Source organism: Mastigoproctus giganteus, chromosome 1 (assembly GCF_048544385.1).
Source record: "Mastigoproctus giganteus isolate SK-2022 chromosome 1, ASM4854438v1, whole genome shotgun sequence".
NCBI lineage: Eukaryota > Metazoa > Arthropoda > Arachnida > Uropygi > Thelyphonidae > Mastigoproctus > Mastigoproctus giganteus.
In genome coordinates, this window is record NC_143575.1 from 6,975,996 (window position 1) to 6,996,957 (window position 20,962).

Sequence of the window (20,962 nt, forward strand, 5' to 3'; positions counted from 1 at the left end):
TATTTTATTAAAAATTTTTTGATACAATAATATCCTCTACATCTATTTATATTATATTACTGGATTCAGTTTTAACAAATTCTGGATCTGAATTCCACAGAAATCCTTTGTTTTTGGCTTTTGTGAGCCAAATTGGCCAATTTGGCATTTGGGTTACAAAATAACCCAGGTTGGATGATAGTGGTCAATAGTTGCGATCTTCTTCAATTTTTAAAAACTAATTTGATGTTGTCTTCTATTATAAATTTTCTACAATAAATTGGAAACAGATAAGAGATGGCAGCACATACTCTAAAAATTTTAAGACAATTCATATATCAGGGGATGCATTTAAGCCAGCATTTCTCAACCTGAAGGTTACACAATCCACCAGTGGGCCATATAAAAATCTGGACAGATTTAAAATTTTAGATAAACTATAAGGATTGTAAAAAAAAAAACAACAGTATGTAATAATAGATAAGTATTAATTTGGAAAATTATATTTATAATTTGGATATGGAAAATTGAGTGAGTAAATAAAATATAAATGTGTATTAGTGGATAAGTAATTGCTTTTATTGTGATATTATATTTATGTGTTGGATATAAAAAATTGAGCGAAGCCAAAATTAATTCTTCTGTCTCTGTAAACACAATTTCTAAAAATTTGATTTTTTTCACAGTTTTGAGTGGGTTGCATTATAAAAAAAAAGTTGAGAAATACTGGTTTAAGCAACCTTCAAAATGTAGATGTGCATACTGCTGAAAAGTCAATGGACATGATTCTTTTTAATCCTAAAAAAGAAAATAAATAAATAATATTTAAGATATTACTCTAAAAATTGGGTTACATTCATATAAATGTTTATAATTTAAGTTTTCAATTATTGTTTTCAATTGTAATTGTCCAGATTAAAATAATTAATGAATTATATCATTATTTAACCATATCGTTAGATTCTAATGTTGTACTGGAGGTATTGTATGCAAATATTTGGGTTACAAATATTGTTTTCAAAAAATGAATATGGCCAAAAATTGCAGTATGAACAGTTCCTAGAGTAGTAGTGAGCAGAAAACAAAAGAGAAATATTCAGTTTATATTCATAAATAGTGACCACTTACTAATAAATTCTTAATGTTGAGTAATATAAAACAGCCCTGTGCATCTGTTAATGTTATCAAGGTGTGTGTGTGTGCGCACATGCTTACTCACTGGTTAATAATGATAAAACATGAATATTTAGTGCACTGGTGTCAAAAGTGGCAACAGAAACTACAAAAATTGACAACAAGACTGTTTCATGTAATCTTTCTAACTTGACATTGCTACAAAAGTTATCCCAAAATATAGACAGATACCAGTGTTCCTATTTCATTTCAAAGTATAGCCCTCCTGAATGCAATTCATAAACCTGCCACTTGCCGAATTTCACAGATGACATCAGGTTATACGTAGCATTCCTAATTTCAAAAATTTGCTGTAGGCACCAGAGATTCTGCTTGCCATAATGATACCAACATCTGAGGCCTTACACCATCCCTGTAAAGTTGCTAACTCTTACTTTAGTATCTGTGGCCTGGTATGTCATCTCATTTTTCGCTATAAGATGCTATTTGGGTAAAATGTGAAATCATAGGAAAAATTCTTCAATATATCACAGGGTGACTGCTGGGTAAGAGGCAGAGGGTTGCGATTAATGGTTACTCTTCAGGTTGTGCTAATTTAAGAAGTGGGGTTCCCCAAGAATTGGTATTAGGACCATTGTTACTTTTGATTTTTTGATGAAGGGATACAGGGCATGAAGTCAAAATTTGCAAACAGTGTTAAGAACAGTAGAGTAGTTAATGATAAGTACCAAGGAGCACTTTTTCTGGACAATTTAGACTTCAGCGTAGGTAACCAAGTTTGGTAACTAGGCACCTAAGAAGAGATGAAAAAGATGACAGTAGAGTAGTTAATGATAAGTACCAAGGAGTAGAGTAACTAAGTTTTAATGCAGCAAAATCTTGCATATGGGAAATAGCAATCTGGAAATAACATATGCTTGGTGAGGTTAATTAAAAACATCAGAAGAAAGAGCTTTGGGAGTTATGATATGATTGGATGTGAAGTTCTTTGAGCAGTTTAGGCTGGTAGCAAGGAAGGCTTATGGTGTTTTTATTAAACATTAGGCAGGTCTTAATCTCACTAAAAGGAAATTTTTAAGACGGAACTCGGAATACTATCTCCAGACTGCACATAAAAAAGACATTGAGCTTCTTGAATGGGTTCAGAGACTGGCCTTGCTTGGTGAGATCAGCAGAAGGGCATTCGTATGACGAAAGACTGAATACGTAGGTAACAGAGTTTGGTAACTAGGCACCTAAGAAGAGATGAAAAAGATGCCAGTAGATGAAAAAAAGAGATTTTGGAATTACGATGCTTGGATATGAAATTTTCTGAGCAGTGTAGATAGGTGGTAAGGAGGGCCAATGATATCCAATTGATCATTTATCAAGCATTTGCTTATAGAGATAGGGCAGTCATAATTCTACCTATAAGACAATTGTAATACTGCACTTAAAAAAAAGACATCAAGCTTCTTGAAATGGTCCAAAGACGAATAATGCTCCTGGTGAGATTGGCAAAAGTGCGTCCATGTGAGGAAAGACTTCGAATATGTGAAGTGCAGGTTTGGTAACTAGGTACCCTAGAGGATATTTAATTGAGGTGTATAAGGCTCTGAGAAGAGAAAGTAAAATAAATGAGGATGAATTTTCACTATTCCAAAACTAGGGGCAATAAATTCAAATTATGCAGGATGCAGTTTGGACTGGATTGCAAGAAGTTTTCTTTTAGCTGGTGTTGTTGATTACTGGAATGTTGACTGAAGCTGACAGCTTTGGGAGATAAAATAAATTGCCTATTTGATTTTCTCACCACGTGTGAGGAGTGAATCAGGCACCTCCGTAGCCAGGTGGGCAGGAGCAGTAGTGCGTAGCACACACGTCTTGATTAGACTGGGGTTCGAGCCCATGACCACCAAATACGGAGAATGCGGAAGGTTCAGGGAATGATCGCCGCATATCCCCGGAGCAATATGGCCTTAGTTGCTAATGTTCCTAAAAACCAAATAACAACAACGAGGAGTGAATCAAATATGTAATTTATTTTATTATTTATTTATTATTTTTTTACTTAATTATTTTCATTGTTATTATTGTTTTGACTGGTGCAGCAAAAGCCTAGAACTCTCTTGCACTATCTGATTAATATTAAAACCAATCAGCTATCAACCTCCAACCAAATGAATAGTCATTTTGGTTTTCAGCCTATTAATGCTATTAAAATAATTTTTATAAGAGCACAAATTCACAAATTGTTTTATTTATAAATGTTAGATATATATACGAAAACATTTTCTACATGTTTTAATGTCCACATTTATGCACATATTATCACATAGTTTCAAATGACAAATATGTTTTGATAAAATTCTCATGTGATCAATTTAGTCACATTTAATTTTTATCTCATATCTATTTTTGAATAATTTGCCTTATTCATTTTTTATTAGTTTGAATGCCTTTACATTTTTTTTAGCTGAAAGTTGGAAGCAAAATCAGAGTCACACAGGCAAAGCTAACTTATCTTGAAACAGATGTCCATGTTACTTCATACATTGTTCTAGAAAAATTGGAAGTTAGAGGTGTTGAGAGTTTTCCCTTCCCAGGTATTAAAGAAAAAATGTCATGTTTAATTTACACATAGTCATTAATGTTTTGTGAAATTAAAATTGACATATTTTCCCTTTTCTCCCCTTTGCTGAGTCAATATATTAGAGTAAAAAAAAAAAAAAGGTCTCATTATTTCAAAATAGCTACTGAAGGATGTAGTACCTGTTTGGCATCTTCACATCCAAACATGCAGGGGCATTTATATACATAATCATTGATCAAGTTGGACATTTGTGTATGGTCAGTTTGTGGAAGTTGGAAAAGATAGATGTATGTTTTCCCTCTTTCTTGAAGCAAGTTGTTTTCATACTTTAAATACTACAATGTCACAATTTGAACAACAAATCAAACATATTTTGTGTTTCTGGGAATGATTTTCTCATACAGCAGGATGAGTTTTAGAAAAGAATTCATGTTTTGATTGGAATTTGCAAATGTTTCTGGTGCCTTAAGACAATCCAAAAATCAAAGGAATGTGATCTATGCAAGGAAAGGTCAAAGGACATGTCATAATGAGAAGATGATTGCCCACATTCAAACAGTCATCTTTCATTCCTCACATGGGTCATTCTCTGATGATTATGAAGCTTTTCTTAAAGTGCTAGAACTATTTGTAGACTCAAATCAAAGATATGAACTGTTTTTCTGTAAGCCTTCCTCATCACATGGCAATTAAGTCTTGCTCATATGTATACACAACTCAGTGTTTATCTGTTCAAATTGTGATATCCTGAAATGTGTAAGATGTAATCAACTCACTTTGATGAAGACTGCAAATATCTGTCTTTCTTTTGTAAACTGGCAGATGCACAATAGGCACTGTCCTTGAGTATTTGTTTTGAAGTCAACACATCTTGACTTTAATGCATATGATATGTCTTTATCCATTAAAAGTAAATATTACTTAATATATATTTCAATAAAACTTTTGGGTATTCTTCATTTATGCTTCATTTTCCTTGTACAATTAGAATTTTAAATCAAAAGGGAATATTCCTCCAATTAAATCATCCTGGTAAAAAAAAAAAAAAAAAACATAAAATAATCTAGAAAGATAATGCGATTCTTGATGTCATCACATAGGAACTGGTAACTAAGTTAGGAATTAAGACAATGTGTGCTATGATGAGTACTTGCAAAATTTTTAAAGTGTTAATGTTTCAAAAATTAAATGTAATTTCTCACCATTTACAACATTGCACAACCTTGAAAGGGCAAGTTATTTTGCTCTTCATCTGTGTACTGCAGAATGAAATGGGCTTGGCAAAATTCTCAAATGTTGCATTAGGGCTGTTCAATAAAAAAAAAATGATCATAATTTGTTTTTCCAGGGCATGCCTTTATTAATCATTCATATTTTGATGGTTCTTTTCAAAGTAATCCCCATTTTATAAAATGTGCTTACTCCAATGTTTCTGCCATTCTTCAAAAACATGGCTTCCACCATGTTTTTGAAATTTGAAATTCAAAACTTTCAGCCAAAATATGACAAGAAAGGTCCAGACAACAAATGGCCTAAACCTAAGAACAAACATATATTGTGCATTTTAATTGAAATGCCCTGTACACACACACACACACACACACACACACACACACACACACACACACACACACACACACACACACACACACACACACACACACACACAGTGATCACTGAATTCTGACCACCCCCATCCATAATAAGCTAGACCACATAGAACTGATTATATGGGTGACGCTCAAGTCAAGTGGGCCTAATTTCAGCAAAGTCTGATCGACCTGTGACAGCAAAATCCTCTGCTTGCACCTTCACAATGGTGGTACTGTTAGTAACCTTGAGTATAACTCCCATGTGCAAGTTCTGATATATGGCACACTGCGGGTGACCACCTCGTTGCAAACCAGTGGTCGAAGAATGGCACCCACACCACACGGAGGAATGCTGCCCCTCTGCGTTACCAGGCAATACTAGGTGGTAGATGACTCCCATCAATTGGTACAATAACACCACATTGCTTAGTGAAGGCTTGAAGTGGTCGAACTCATATTTAGTATCCAGAGCTAAGCTCCAGAAAACCCTCTTCCATCATGCAGTATAATTGATGTCTTTTGAGGTTATGACGGACATCATGACAAGATCCAATCTTCCTTATGTTTCGAGGGCACAGCTCAAAAACGTTTGCAGGCAGTCTGCTATTTAGTCCACTGGACCGAAACTATTGGTAACTCTCTAAGAGGCTTCCAGATCAGCTAGTGTATAATCTCGCTGCCTCTACTCTGCCAGATAGTGAATGGAGGGAATCTGAGTAATGTACATAGAGGGCATTGTCGAGGCCATGTTATGTGAAGGAGCTAGGTATATTCTTGCCTTGTTTATGCCATATCCAAAAATTTCATTACTTCATACAGCATGTATTTGGATTTCAGAAAAGCTTTCGATACTGTGGCACATGGAAGACTACTGTACAAATTGAAGCAGTATGGCATTAAGGGCAAGTTGCTACAATAGATAAAAGGATGGTTGAGTGGGAGAAGACAGAGTGGTTATCAATGGGCACTGCTCTTCCTGGACTAATGTTATTAGTGGAGTCCCCTAAGGCTCGGTGTTGAGCACATTGTTGTTTTTGGTATTTATCAATGACATTGATGAAGGTATATATAAGGGTTAATGACTAAGTTTGCAGACGATACGGAGGTTGGCAGGGTTCTTAATGACAGTAACAATAGCATGCTACTGCAACAGAATCTGGAAAAGTTGAGCAAATGGACTGAGAGATGGCAACTGAAGTTTAACATTGACTAATGTAAAGTACTGCATATGGGTAGCAGTAACCCCAGAATAAAGTATCAACTGGGTGGTACTACATTCAGGGTGGTAGAGAATGAAAAGGACCTGTGGGTAATTGTGCAGTCAGATATGAAATTTTCTGAGCAGACAGGCTGCAAGAGTAGCTCATGGTGTCTTGTCAATGATATAAAGGAATTTTGTTAGCAGGGATAAGGGAGTGATTGTCCCCCTTGTATAAGGCAATGGTCAGGCCATTGCCTTATACAAGGCCTGTGAGTACTGCTTACAGGTCTGGAGGCCTCATTTTAAGAAAGATGTAGAGTTGCTGGAACGAGTACAGAGAAGGGCAATGAGATTGGTGAGTGGAACAAAGGGTTGGTGTTACCAAGAAAGGCTTAAGTTCTGCAAATTGAAGCTTCTGGAGACTATGCACCTGCGAGGTGATCTAATTGAAGTGTATAAGGCCTTGAATGATTTGAGCAAGCTCAATGCTAATGGACTTCATCCTCTTGCTCAGAATGCTCACCTGAGGAGACATAAATTCAAATTGAGGAAAGACAATTGTAGAATAGATGTGTGGAAGTTCGCCTTTAGCCAGTAGGTGGTTGATAGTTGGAACAAACTTCCCCCTGTTGTAATGGAAGTCAACAACTTAAATAAGTTCAAGGTGGAACTAGACAAACATTTGGAGTGAATGGATGGGTGAAATGTGAGGTGTGTTTTTTTTTTTTTTTTTTGGTTGATGCTATATAAGCCTTCTTTCTTGTATCATATGCCTACTAATGGTACTAGTAAATTTAGCATTAGTAAACATACTGAGCGCCTCCGTAGCCAGGTGGGAAGGAGCAGCAGTGCGTAGCACACGCTTCTTGATTAGACCGGGGTTCGAGCCCGTCACCACCAAATACGGAGGATGCGGAAAGGTCAGTGGAATGACCACCGCATATTCCCGGAGCAATATGGCCTTAGTTGCTAATGCTCCTAAAAAAAAAAAAAAACCAAACAAACCAAACAGTAAACATGCTAATGCTAAAACTTAGTAATTTGGAATCTCATCTTTTTGGTCTTCTTTGCCTTAAAATCTCTCTATCACATTCTGTTAAATTTTTCTGTTGCCTTTATCATTCTCCCAACTTTACTAATCACTTGGAAATCTTTACCTTTCTCTTTTTAAAACTTGACTTTCTCCAGTCCAATTTTCCTTGGTGATTTTAATCTTCACAACTCCAGCTGGTTTCTGTTTTCTGGTCATATGGACCCAACTGGTTGAGGTGCCGAGGCTTTTGCAGTTACTAATGGCCTCACAAAAATTGTCATTTACCTACCAGAATTTACCTGCCTAACCATGCAGCCAACATGTTTGATCTTTTTCTCATAAACAGCCCTAAGTACACGCTCGACTTGAGTGATCCTCTAGGCACCTCAGATCACAACTTAGTGATGGTCTCTTCTCCAATGGAGCATTTCTCTCATGGCCATTCTCAAGCTTGTGTTGTTTAGCATTACAGGAATGCAAAATGGGACGATCACTAGATTTCTTTTCCTTGGTCGGATTACTGTTTCAAATCTTTTGATGTCAACCTTTGCTCAGATCTTATCAGTGAAATTATTCTTGTCCACACTGCTCCTAAAAATCTTGTCTTTTATCTAAACCTTGGTTTTCCAATAAATGTACCCATTGCAATTACTTCTACTCTTTTTAAAGTAATGGAGAAATTAATTAACCGCCAACTCTAGAACTATCTAGAAAACTTCCATCTGATCAATGATCGCCAATATGTCAATGTCAATCCACTAGTGATATTCTGGCTTAGTTACCCATCTATGGACTAATTCAATGAAAAAGTTCGGTGAAACACAAGCAGTTGCTCTTGACATCTCAAAGGCTTTCAATCGTGTTTGGCATAAAGGTCTTCTAAACAAGCTTCCATCTTATGGTCTACCAACTGTTTTTTGTAATTGGTTATTCAGTTTTTCTCTCTGATCGCTCACTGAGGGTGATGGTAGATGGCTCTCTGTCTTCTAACTTCTCCACTAATGCCGGTGCTCCCCAAGGTTCAGTTCTTTACCCCACTCTTTTCCTCTTGTATATTAATGACCTTCTTCTTAATGACTTGAAATCCTATCCATAGTTTTGCTGATGATAGCACATTGCATCCCACCTTCCAGTTAGTGAAACCTTGTGCTGCACAAACAGCTTCAACTTCTCAAATATCTGATGGTGATTCCTGAAATGCTGATCTCTGGATAATTCTCCAGTGAGGCAAAGATAACTTGGTTGATTTCAATCCTTCTAAAACTCAATCCCTATCTCTTGCAAAAATGATTCTTTTGCTCTTATGCTTATTTTAAATGACACTCTGATTTCTAGTCAAAATCATATATCTCTATTGGGGATTACCCTGACTTCTAATCTCTCTTGGCATAAGCACATTACAAATATTGTTTCCTCTGCTTCTAAAAAATTTGGTTTTCTCTTTCTCTCTCTCTGTGTTTGTTTTCTTTCAAATGCCGTTTACTCTCTTCAAATCGTAAATCTGCCCTACCATGGAATATTGTTCCTACATCTGGGATGCTGCCCCTAAAACCTCTCTCAGGCTTTTGGGTTCCATTCAAAAGAGGGCAGTTAAGTTAATGACTCATCTCTAACAGAGTCTCTCCTTTCTCTGTCTCATAGATGTTCTATTTGTGCTGCATGTGTTTTCTATAGATACTTCCATGGTCACTGTTCTTCTGAATTGGTTTCTATAATTACCGCTCTCCCTTACAAAGCAGTCCAAACACATGCCCCAACCAATCAACATTCTTTTACTGTCCAACTTCAAACTCACAGAACCAACTTTTCATCTTCCTCATATATTCATTCAATGTCCGTTCTCTGGAACAACCAAATGCCCTGAAAATCGCAATCTACAGAAGTTCAAGTCTAATTTCAACAAATGTGCTATTTCATCTTCTCAACCTTCAACCCATGCACGGTTCTAATACCTCTTGTGTTTGGGTTTTTTTTTTTTAAAAAAATAAAAGTATAAAAAGCCAAACTGTTTTGTACACTAGAGCAGGATAATTTGGAGCTAGTAATATGACAGGGTAATATGGAGCTAGTAAAGATATCCTGGAGTTTCAGAAGTTTGTGATTGCAGGAGCTCATGCATCAGGTGAATCCATATTGTGAACAGCACTTCTTGTTGGTTTCTAATGGTCTGCTGTGGTTAAAGTGTACAAAGAATAACGTTGAATGGGCCGAAGCACCACCTCCTGCTAACAGAACCTAAAGGATTATGCAGGGTGAATGTTCATGGTGAGCAAAGGGTGCAGCTTATTGTACAGGCTGAACAGCAGGTCACTGCAACAGTTGACATCACAATGAAGTATGAGGAATTATAGAACGATATCCCAAATGACATTGCCTGCCTAACCATGCAGAAGTTTGCTATATGGCAGCTGGCAAGAAAAGAGAACCTAAATTTAAGGCATGCTCAGTTGTTTGGAGTTGCACAGCAGATGACCCAAGAGGCACCCTGTTCTCACCACTGATTATCATCGACAGCAAATATGGCTGTCAACAACATGCTGGTTGGACACTGGAGGACTGGAAATGACTGTGCTGGTCGAATGAGGCCAAATACCTGGTACAGCAGCATGCTGACAGAGGCCGATGTATATGGCTGAAGCAACACAAGTCCATGGACCCATCATGCATGTTGCCCACTATCCAGGCAGGTGGTATGTTTTGCTGACAATAACTAGGACCCCCAGTTACGTATGGACCAATGTTTCACTAGTTAGGTCAACTAGCAGCTCTTACAAGAACATATGCATTCTGCAATGTTGCATTTTTTCCTGGACAGAAATGGGGTCTTCCAAGGCAATAACGTGCCATGTCATTGGGCTTTCACTGTGCTTGAGTGATTCAAGAATGCAGTGAAGATATCACCCATCCTGATTGGCCTCCAAATTTGCCTGATCTCAATCCAATTGAACACTTGTGGGATGTTTTGGAACAGGAAATGAGGTGTATGGACACAACCGTAATCTATTTCGACATTGTGGAAAGCCTTGCAGGCAGCATGATATGAGATCCTTTTGGATGTCTTCAGATGTCTAGTGGAGTCAATGCCTGGGCAGATAGCAGCTGTTATCCATGTGAACCTTTGCCCGACACCGTATTAGGTAGGTGGTCACAACCAGTGATTGCTGAGTGTATATACATATATACTTTAATATATTTTTTAATACAACCAATTAATTCTATTTATTGTGGTTTAAATTGTTAATGATGAACTGTTAATATGTAGCATTAATGCTATTGATACAATTAACAGTTAAAAATTATACGCACGTGATTTAACTTAATTACTTTGCATTGGATCCTATATAGTTAACTATGGATCTAAATTCTAGAAGTGAATGCAGGTATATCATGTTTGCAGCAACATATTTGCCTAGGTTTAAAAATAACTTCATCACTAATGCTATAGATATACTAAACTAAACAATTAAATCTAAAATTAATAACTAGAATTAATGGTAATCCATTCATCTGTGGTCACCTCTCTGCTATTTGTCAAGCTCTTTGAGTGAATAGATAGCCAAATGATATGATATCTGTTTGTGTTGTCTGTCTCAATAACAGTTTTACTAATTTTAATTAATTTCATATTTAGTACAGTCAAGAATATAAATTTATGATAAAATTTTTGAGGCTGAAAGTTAATTTTACTTTCAACCTATAATCAGTACAGATGGTAAACTGGGATTGGAAGCCAAAGCCCTATGGGTATGTATCAGATATTAAAATAAAATACATATATAAATTTGCTAGATACATCTGGAAAACACACATATGGCAGCTGGCAAGAAAAGAGAGCGACTTCATATTTGCCACTGAATATATTGGTTGCAAGGGTGCCACCTGGAAAACTGTTGCCCTGCATTAATCTAGTAGTTGATACTAGTTTATACTAAAATTAAATGTATGTTACTCTAATTTAAATTTAAATGCAGTAAATTTAAGGCAAAATTTGAATACATTTTAAGATGTTATAATGTGATTCATTAATAGTGTAATTCTATTACAATCATATTCTATTACTATCCACTGGCATGGACTGGTATAACCTTTCTGCATCATAATGGCCAACTTATGCCCAATGGGATAACTATTTACATATATACAACCTTCCAACAAGTCAATTTTCAACCCTAAAGTGCAACTAAATACAATTAACATTTGTATTGATTGATTTATTTTAAAAATCCACTGACCTGGTAGTCATGACAGAGTATAAACAAGAACATAAATGAATCAACTTCAGTGGTTAGTATAAAATTTATATGCTAATATGGATGGGCAGATGGTTATTGTTGATCAGTGGGGTGAAATAAGATAGTATGCATTCTGTGCATGTTCCTAATTAGGACAAATAATATGCTAGTAATGTGGACATTACTTCCCCAAAAATTAATTTTAATGTTGGTATATTTTTTATATATAAATTTAAAGATTTTTGATTTAATCCAGAAGGTGGTCAGACCAATAATTGTGACATTATATAAATAGTTTCAAATGGGAACTGTAGGATTTAATTACTACAGGGATTAAATTTTGTACTTCTAGGTTACATGCGGTCAGTCAGTGAGCCTTGTCTGAGCGCAGTAAACCTGGGGAACCACTGGGGCCAAAGGTGTTCAGCAACTATTTGGATTAATGTCAAGGTGAAAGTTACTAACTCTGGCCCTGATAACAGCATTTATATGATACTTAATGGATTTTATAGGCATGTTATTTGCAACTAAATTTGCTTTTAATTTTGTTAATGCATTTTGTTTCTGGGGTTAGAAATGCATATCATTCTGTTGGTTCTAATTATATTACCATGTACTTGTTTAGCCAAATTGGTTTCCCATTAAAAATAACTTCATCACTAATGCTATAGATATACTAAACTAAACAATTAAATCTAAAATTGTTATAGCTTGAAAATTAAAATGAACTCTTTTACCATTGTGCAAAGTTTATACCTTTTTTTTTTTCTCCATAATTACTATTACAACATCCAGGCACCATATATATATATAAAATTATTTATGTGTATAATGTAAAATAAATTTCTTAAAATTCAAAACTTTTGGTTATATACTTCTTAAACAATTTTGTTGTTTCAGAAACCTTGAATTTTTTACCGACTGACAATGTGAGAAGAGTACAAGCATTGCCTCTCGTTACAGGAAGATTATATTATCTTGATCTGTGGGTTACTAGCATTCCCTTTGGACCACAGTGGAAATATTTAAGTAAGTAAAGTACACTTAGGTTATGAGTCAGGCTTCTGTTGCTGGCATAAGTGAATGGCTGCCATGATAAGTATGATTACTATACATATACAAAATGCATTGAGAGAAGTGAATATTGTCATGCAGAAATAAAACTATATAGTGGTAACAAAGACATTTCGTGGAGTACGCATTGCAAAGACGAGGCAGTAAAATAAAAACTGAGCATATAAATATTGATTACTTTTCAAGAAATGTTTTTTCTGCTATAAGAAGTGCCTGAACAAATAAATTTAAAATTAGATATGGAAAAAGAGTGGCTTAGAGGGGAACAGGCATCTGTGTGTTATCAGACACTCAGTCTAACACACTGATGGATCCAATATCTTTCTATTTTAGAAGATTTAGAAGTCCAGTTGGCCTGCCTCCCTAAATTCCACTCATGCACACCTTCTGGTAAACCCTGTTACTTCACTTTGGTGGCAATGAACATGTAGAGTGGTTCCCTTCAAGATGTCTGGTCAGTGTGAAGAGGAAAAGACCAAACCTTCCAGCACTTTTACAACCAGGATGAAGGCCTCTCCTTGCTGGAGAGGCCTTCATCCTTCAGTGGATTGAAAATGGATGATGATGATGGAAAAAGGATGTTTGAACAGGATTTGAAGGTTTAAAGGGTTGGAGACAGAAAAGAACATCACTAGTAAAATAAAGATGAGGTATTATCCCTCTTTTAATCCTAGTTCTGTGTGTGTTGTGCTGTGTAAATACAGTACAACAGAGCATATTATACTAAATTTTAGCATACTGCTGGTTTATTTACAGACAAAAATTATGCATGGCAATCTGCAGTATAAAATAGATATTAAAATTGATTTTCAGCCTCTTGGTATAACTGAAATGCTGAAAAATGTCATACTTGTGTGCCTTCCAAAGTACTTATATCAGTACAAAAGGACGTGAACGTTTCTACTTAATGACAGGTGCAGGCAGCATGAGAGACTGTTTTTCAACAACACTAGTTGAATATTACTCTTATGTGTTAACTACAGATACTAATTATTAATTTGTGTTCAAAGCACTAGAAATTTCATATGACAACCATTTAGTGTTTTTTTTACAATTATTTATTAGCCAATTTAAATGTCTCCATTTGTGTTTATAAAAAATTATCTGAGCCAAGCCATTTTCTGATTAATTTTGCATTATTTAGTCATGTACCTTAGTCATAAGGCTTTCTTACTGGATTTTTTTTTTAATGTAAACCCCAAACACGAGAGGTATTAGAACCTATAGTACTTAGTACCGTGCTTGGGTTGGAGGTTGAGAAGACGAAAGAAGATATTTGTTGACATTGGACTTGAACTTCTGTAGACTGTAATTTACAGGAGGAAATACGTATGAAGGAAGGTTGTTCCGGAAAACGGCATTTGAATGAATAAACGAGGAAGATGAAAAGTTGGTTACATGAGTTTGAAGTTGGACAGTAAATGGATGTTGGCTGTTGGCAGCAAGTGTTTAGACTGTTTTGAAAGAGAGAGTGGGAATTATAGAAGCAAATTCAGAAGAACAGTGCCCATGGAAATATCTGTAGAAGAGGTATGCAGCAGAAACAGTACATCTATGAGACAGTGAGTGGAGAGACTCTGTTAGAGATGAATCATTAACTAATCTAACTGCCCTCTTCTGAACAGAATTAAGAAGCCTGAGAGAAGTTTTGGGGGCACCACCCCAGATGTGGGAAGACTATTCCATAGTAGGGCAGATTTGCGATTTGTACGGAGTGAACAGCTATTTGGAAGAAAAGTAACATTGTGAGCGAAAGTGAAAACAGATTTTTTTAGATGCAGAGGAAGCAATATTTGTAATTTGCTTGTGCCCAGAGAGATTAGAAGTCAGGGTAATCCCAAAAAGAGATATATCATTTTGCCTAGAAATCGGAGTGTCACCAAAGATAAGCATAGGAGCAGAAGAATCCTTTTTGCGAGATATAATACAAGACTGAGTTTTAGAAGGGTTGAAATCAACTAAGTTGTCTTTGTCCAACTGGAGAATTACCTAGATATCGGCATTTAAGAAATTGGTAGCAGATATTCGAGACGTTGACACTGATTGAGCAGGGCAGGGTTTCTCAAAATGGAAAGTGAAATGCAATGTGCTATCATTGGCAAAACTATGGATAGGATTTCCAGTCAATGGAAGAAGGTCATTAATATACAAGAGGAAAAGAGTGGGGTAAAGAACTGAACCTTGGGGAACACCGGCATTAATGGAGAAGTTAGAAGACAGAGAGCCATCTACCATCACCTTCAGTGAGCGATCAGAGAGAAAACTGAATAACCAATTACAAAAAACAGTTGGTAGACCATAAGATGGAAGCTTGTTTAGAAGACCTTTATGCCAAGCATGATCGAAAGCCTTTGAGATGTCAAGAGCAACTGCTTGTGTTTCACCGAAATTTTCCATTGAATTAGTCCATAAATGGGTAACATAAGCCAGAATATCACCAGTGGATTGACACTGACGGAATCCATACTGGCGATCGTTCATCAGACGGAAGGTTTATAGGTAGTTTAAGAGTTGGCGGTTAATTGATTTCTCCATTACTTTAGAAAGAGCAGAAGTAATTTCAATGGGACGATAATTGGATGGGAGTGATTTGTCATCCTTTTTAGGAACTGGCTGGATATGAGCAAATTTCCAAACAGAAGGAAAAACACCTTGGAATAAGAAAGTGAAAAAAGGCGGCAAAGAACAAGAGTAAGTTCAGGAGCACAGGTTTTGAGGAAAAGTGGAGAAATACCATCGAGACCTGGAGCTTTCTTAGCATCAAGATTTGTCAAAATCCTTCTGACATCCTTTTGACGGAAGACCACAGGTGGCATTGAATGGAACGTGTTGGGAATAGTGGGAGGTGTTCTACCAAGATCATTAATACATGATTTGGAAAAAAAATGGGATGCTAGCAGGTCAGCTTTATCCTCGCCTGAAGTGACAACAGAACCATCTGGTTTGAACAGAGGTGGCAGCAGAGATGGGCAAAAGTTGCTGCCAATAGCTTTAGCAAGAGACCAGAATGCTCGGCTACCATTAGGGCAAGAAGCAAGTTTTCTACTCTTAGCCTGTTCAAACTCTAGTTTGGACTGATTAATAACTGCTTTACAATTGTTGCGAGCTTTGGTGTAGGCAGAAAATGAAACTGAAGAATTAGAAACAAGACAATTACGATATGCAACATTCTTCTCTTGAACAGCCTTAGCACATTTATTGTAAAACCAAGGTTTAGATAAAGGACGAGATTTTAAAGTGGAGTGGGGGATAAAGGATTCCATTCCTGCAAGAATAATTTCACTGACACGATCTGAGCAAATGTTGACATCAGAAGTTTTGAAACAATAATCTGACCAAGGAAAAGAATAAAAGAAATCTTGCAGGTCATCCCATTTTGCATTCTTGTAATGCCAAACAATACGCGGTCGGGAATAGCCATGAGATAAAGGATCCATAGGAGAAGAGACAATCACCAAGTTGTGATCTGAGGTTCCTGAAGGACCTCTCAATTCAACTGTGTACTTAGAAGGGTTGTTTGCGAGAAAAAGATCAAGCGTATTAGCTGTATGATTAGGATTGTCCGGTATTCTTGTAGGTAATTGAACAATCTATGCAAGGTCATTAGTAATTGCAAAAGCTTCAGCATCTCGACCAGCTGGGTCGGTGTGACTAGAAAACGGAAGCCAGCTGGAGTTGTGAACATTAAAATCACCAAGGAAAATTACCTCGCTATTAGGAAAGTTGGATTGGAGAAAGTAGAGTTGCAAAGAGAGGAAGTCAGAGCTCCAAGTGATTAGTGGAGTTGGGAGAATGGTAGAGACAACAGATGAATTTGACACAATGAGGTAGAGAGATTTTAAGCCAGAAAAAATCGAAAAGAGGAGATTCCAAATTGCCAAGTCTCTGACAGGGAATATTGGAACAGATATATGCACAAGTATCACCTTTGAGGCGAAAGGAATCATACAGCGAATAATTTGGGCAACTGAGATGAGCAGTAGTTGAATCAACCGATAACTAAGATTCTGTGAGAAAAAGTACATGGGGTTTGGCAGACTGTAAGTAGAAATGGACATCATTGAGATTAGAATTGAGACTATGTATATTTGTGAAATGAATTAGGAAGTGTTTGGGAGGTTTAGATCGTTTTTGCAGATAAACTTACTCTATTAGTTTGACAATACATGGTGTATTCAATAGTAAGAAAAAGTGGGTGGGACATGCTGTATGAAGTAAAGAAATTTTTAGATATTGCCTACATGGTAAGAAATACCTAGATCCTTGAACATAACATGGCCTCAACAATGCCCCCCACACACACACTTCTTGGACTCCCTCCAGTCACTATCTGGCAGAGTAGAAGTAGCTAGATTATACATTAGCTGATCTGGAAGCCTCCTAGAGAGTTACCAATAGGTTCGGTCCAGTGTACTAACTAGCGGCCGGCCTGCGAACACCATTTTAGAGCTGTACCCTCGAATTGTAAGGAAGATTGGATTTCGCCATAACCTTAAAAGTCATTAATCATACTGCATGATGGAAGAGATGGGGAAGGGTTGACCGGAACTTAGCTCTGGAGACTAGCATTAGTAGAGGCATATAATGCAAGAAAGCAAGCTTATGCAGCATCAGCCAAAAAAAAAAAAACCACCCCCATTTCACCCCTCTGTTCATTCGAAATACCTGTCCAGCTGAGCTTTAAATTTATTTAGGCTATCAACTTCCACAACAAGGGATGGAAGTCTGTTCCACCAACCAACTATCCGCTGGCTAAAGGCAAATTTCCGCACATATATCCTACATCTGTCTTTCCTCAATTTGAATTTATGCCCTCTCATGTGATTATTCTGAACAAGAGGAAGAATCCCATCGGCATTGAGTATACTCAAACCATTCAAGGCTTTATACACCTCTATCAGATCACCTCACCGGTGCCTAGTCTCCAGACAATGTAATTTGCAAAACTTAAGCCTTTCTTCGTAAGAGCAACCCTTTGTTCCATTCACTAATCTTGTTGCCCTTCTAAACATGGGTTCCACCACTTCAAGCCTCCAATAAGCAAAGTGGTGGTATTTCACTGGTTGATGAGAGTCATCTACCACCTAGGATTACTGCAGATCTGATCTCTCCCAAGGTGTTCTGCAGTAAACTTTCGAAACAATATTTCTACAGTAGATTGGGAGTACAGTAGAGTGGCAGTTATCCAGAATAATTAATGTCAGATAACGTCTGGATAGCCAAATTTTCTGGATAATTGAACATAAGTTAAGATTATATAAATTCTGTTATAATTTCATGAAATTCTGTTTAAATTTCAATTTATCAAGTCAAAAATCCTGATCTCACAACAAGAAAACAATAAGTCAGATAATAGACTATACTCAAAATATTATAACCAGTCTGTGATTTCAGCATTATGAAGCTGCAAGGCAAAATTTACCTTCCAAGACCTGTCATCCCATGTGGCAAGTCAGTTCTGCAATTATGTCTAGAGCCATCCAGAACACAAGAACAACCACTTACAATAAGTACCTTGAGTACACAAGGTACTTATTTTAAAATTTTCATTAGTTCAATATATTTTATTATCACCAATCTTTAATTGACTCAGTCCAATCTTGACTATAATTAAGCCAAAATCATAATTGCTACAAACCTCAACAATGAAAAATTAACCATTAATTTCTATTTAAGACAGTCTCAAAATTTTTTCATTATACATAATTTTTCCCAAATCTTTTGAGGAATCAAAATACAAAGCACAAGCTTTGTGCTCAGTACAAACATAATAGAGAACATTATATTATTCTCAAGGGACACCAAGTGTTTTTACTAAGGATAAGTTCCAATCAGTCTTTTCCTTTGCCTAAAGATCTTATCTGCAAATTCTGCCAAAGCAAGGTAATTTTCTTTACTGTCAAGAAATTTGGGTAAGTCATTCTCCTCATATATATTAGTCAATATTTGTAAGTCAGTTCTATAATCTAAGTAACAGTTACATTCAAAAATTAAATGCTGCACTGTTTCAGGCTCTCCGCAGTTACACAGCAGAGAAGTAGCAAGGCTAAAAGTATGTAATTTAAAATTCAGACTTCCATGGCCTGAAATCAAGAAAGTTAAATTTTAGCCTGGATTAAACCAAGGCAGATTTGATTTACTTAATTGTATCACCCTAGGCATGAATTTGTTAGTTATTCTACCTTTAGTATCATTAGACCATTCCTCTTGCCAATCTATAAGGAATTGATTCTGAATTCTCTGCACACCTTCCTTAACTGGTAACTCTAGATTAAGTGTATAGTGGTCAATAAGCAGGTTGACCCTTCTGCCTTTAGTACTATAAGTAGTTGAATATTATTTCAAACTGAATGGGCAGTTTATCTGTTAGTACCTGGGGAGCTAATGTTGAATTTGTAAAATACTTTTTTTACAAGGCATTACAAATACTAGTGCCCCTGCTGCATAGCAAACTATAGGTAAAAATATGCTTCCATAATACATTTTATTGTAGAAGGCTTAATGCCCCAGCCTCATCTTGTAATTCTAATTAATTTTCCAGTCAGTGGTTTTATTTTCTGGAGTATATATTTTGCATGGGCTATGAACTGAAACCAATCATCAACCATTATACCAAGGTATTTATACGTACGGACAGTTTTAATAGGTTGGTCGTTTAATCTTATGTTTGGTGGTCTCTGTAAATTAAGGTTATCTTTAAAGAGCATTTGTTTGGTTTTTATTACAGAAATTTCCAATTTGTGGGTTACACACCAAGTATTTAAGTATATCAAGCTTGATATACTTGGTTACACACCACGTATATCAAGCAACACATCATTTCCAGGCACCTCCATAGCCAGGTGGGCCGGAGCAGCAGTGCATAGCACACGCTTCTTGATTAGACCGGGGTTCGAGCTCATGACCACCAAACATGGAGGATGCGGAAAGGTCAGGGAATGACCACCGTATATCCCCAGAGCAATATGGCCTTAGTTGCTAATGCTCCTAAAAAAAAAAAAAACCATCATTTCTACACTCTTCCAATTCAAGTCTGGAATTGCCATATATGAAAACAACAAGGGCATCTGCATATGCAACTGTAAAAATACGCTCATGTTCTTTAACCAGCCACCCATCGAGGACCACATTCCAGCAAACAGGGCCAAGAATGGATCCCTGAGGGCAGCCCCAAGTAACCACTCTCGATACAGAGCAATGTTCAGATGAGACTACAAGGCATCTGTCGTGTTTGTTTGGGGATTTATTAGGTGCATCGGCAACTATGGCCATAGTGCACCATACATATGGTAAGTATGTAAGCTACCATCTGTCCTGAAAGTAATCAGTGATAATTCTATAAAAGGGGAAAGAGACCCCGGCCTCCTGGAACCTCACCAGCACATATTTATACATTATATTAAAAAATGTTGGACAATTGTACTATCCATACCACAGATGGTGTTCAAACCTGCAACCTATATTTCTGATAAGTACATTACGTGCTGGACAAATCCAACAGTGCGGATTATACCATTTTATCTTAATGGTGATGAACATTGTTTTGTGGAGCTTTTAGGGATCTGAGCTACTGTATTATCTAAAAAAAGAAATGATGAATTATCCCTGAATACTTTAGGCTATATGTATAACCTTCAAAAAAACTGGAATTTTTAAAAATCCAGAACCCTTCCCCACGAGGATGCCAGATTTATGATGTTCTACTATAGTACTCAATTTTCACATTTTTAGAAGTTTATGGGTAGTCGACAGTCACAGACTATGTTCATGTGTACAAGATACCTCATGCTCTGAATTTCTCTAAAAGAATAATAATTTTCTCTAAAAATTCTAGTTTTTAGAGAAAATTTTAACTGATTATGATAACTGATTTTTTATATGGTCTACAAACTAAATAGCAAAGGTCAGAGTGGAAGTTATCAGTATCAGTGCAGGGCAGAAAATTTCAAAATGAACAAGAGTGGTGACAAAGTGATGTTGAAAGGGTCCCCCTAAAAAGGGACCATCTAGTTTAAATTCATATTGGAAGGTAAAATTGTGACTAAAGAGTTCATACTGAAGTATTTCATCATTGGAGAATGTGATTAGAAGATAAAAAGCTAGTGGGGTACAAGGAGATTGGATTTTGGTGCATGACAGTGTTCT

General features: G+C 36.5%; 1 protein-coding gene across 1 annotated transcript in view; it reads left to right on the forward strand.

The window, feature by feature from the left end:
• LOC150090520 (RPA-related protein RADX-like) overlaps positions 1-20,962 on the forward strand; it is a 164,763-nt gene that overhangs the window by 14,893 nt on the left and 128,908 nt on the right. Inside the window, exons 3-4 of the mRNA XM_090378305.1 lie at positions 3,569-3,698; positions 12,644-12,772. Of these exons, the coding sequence (XP_090234431.1) occupies positions 3,569-3,698; positions 12,644-12,772 (259 nt within the window). The remainder of the gene's footprint in view (positions 1-3,568; positions 3,699-12,643; positions 12,773-20,962) is intronic.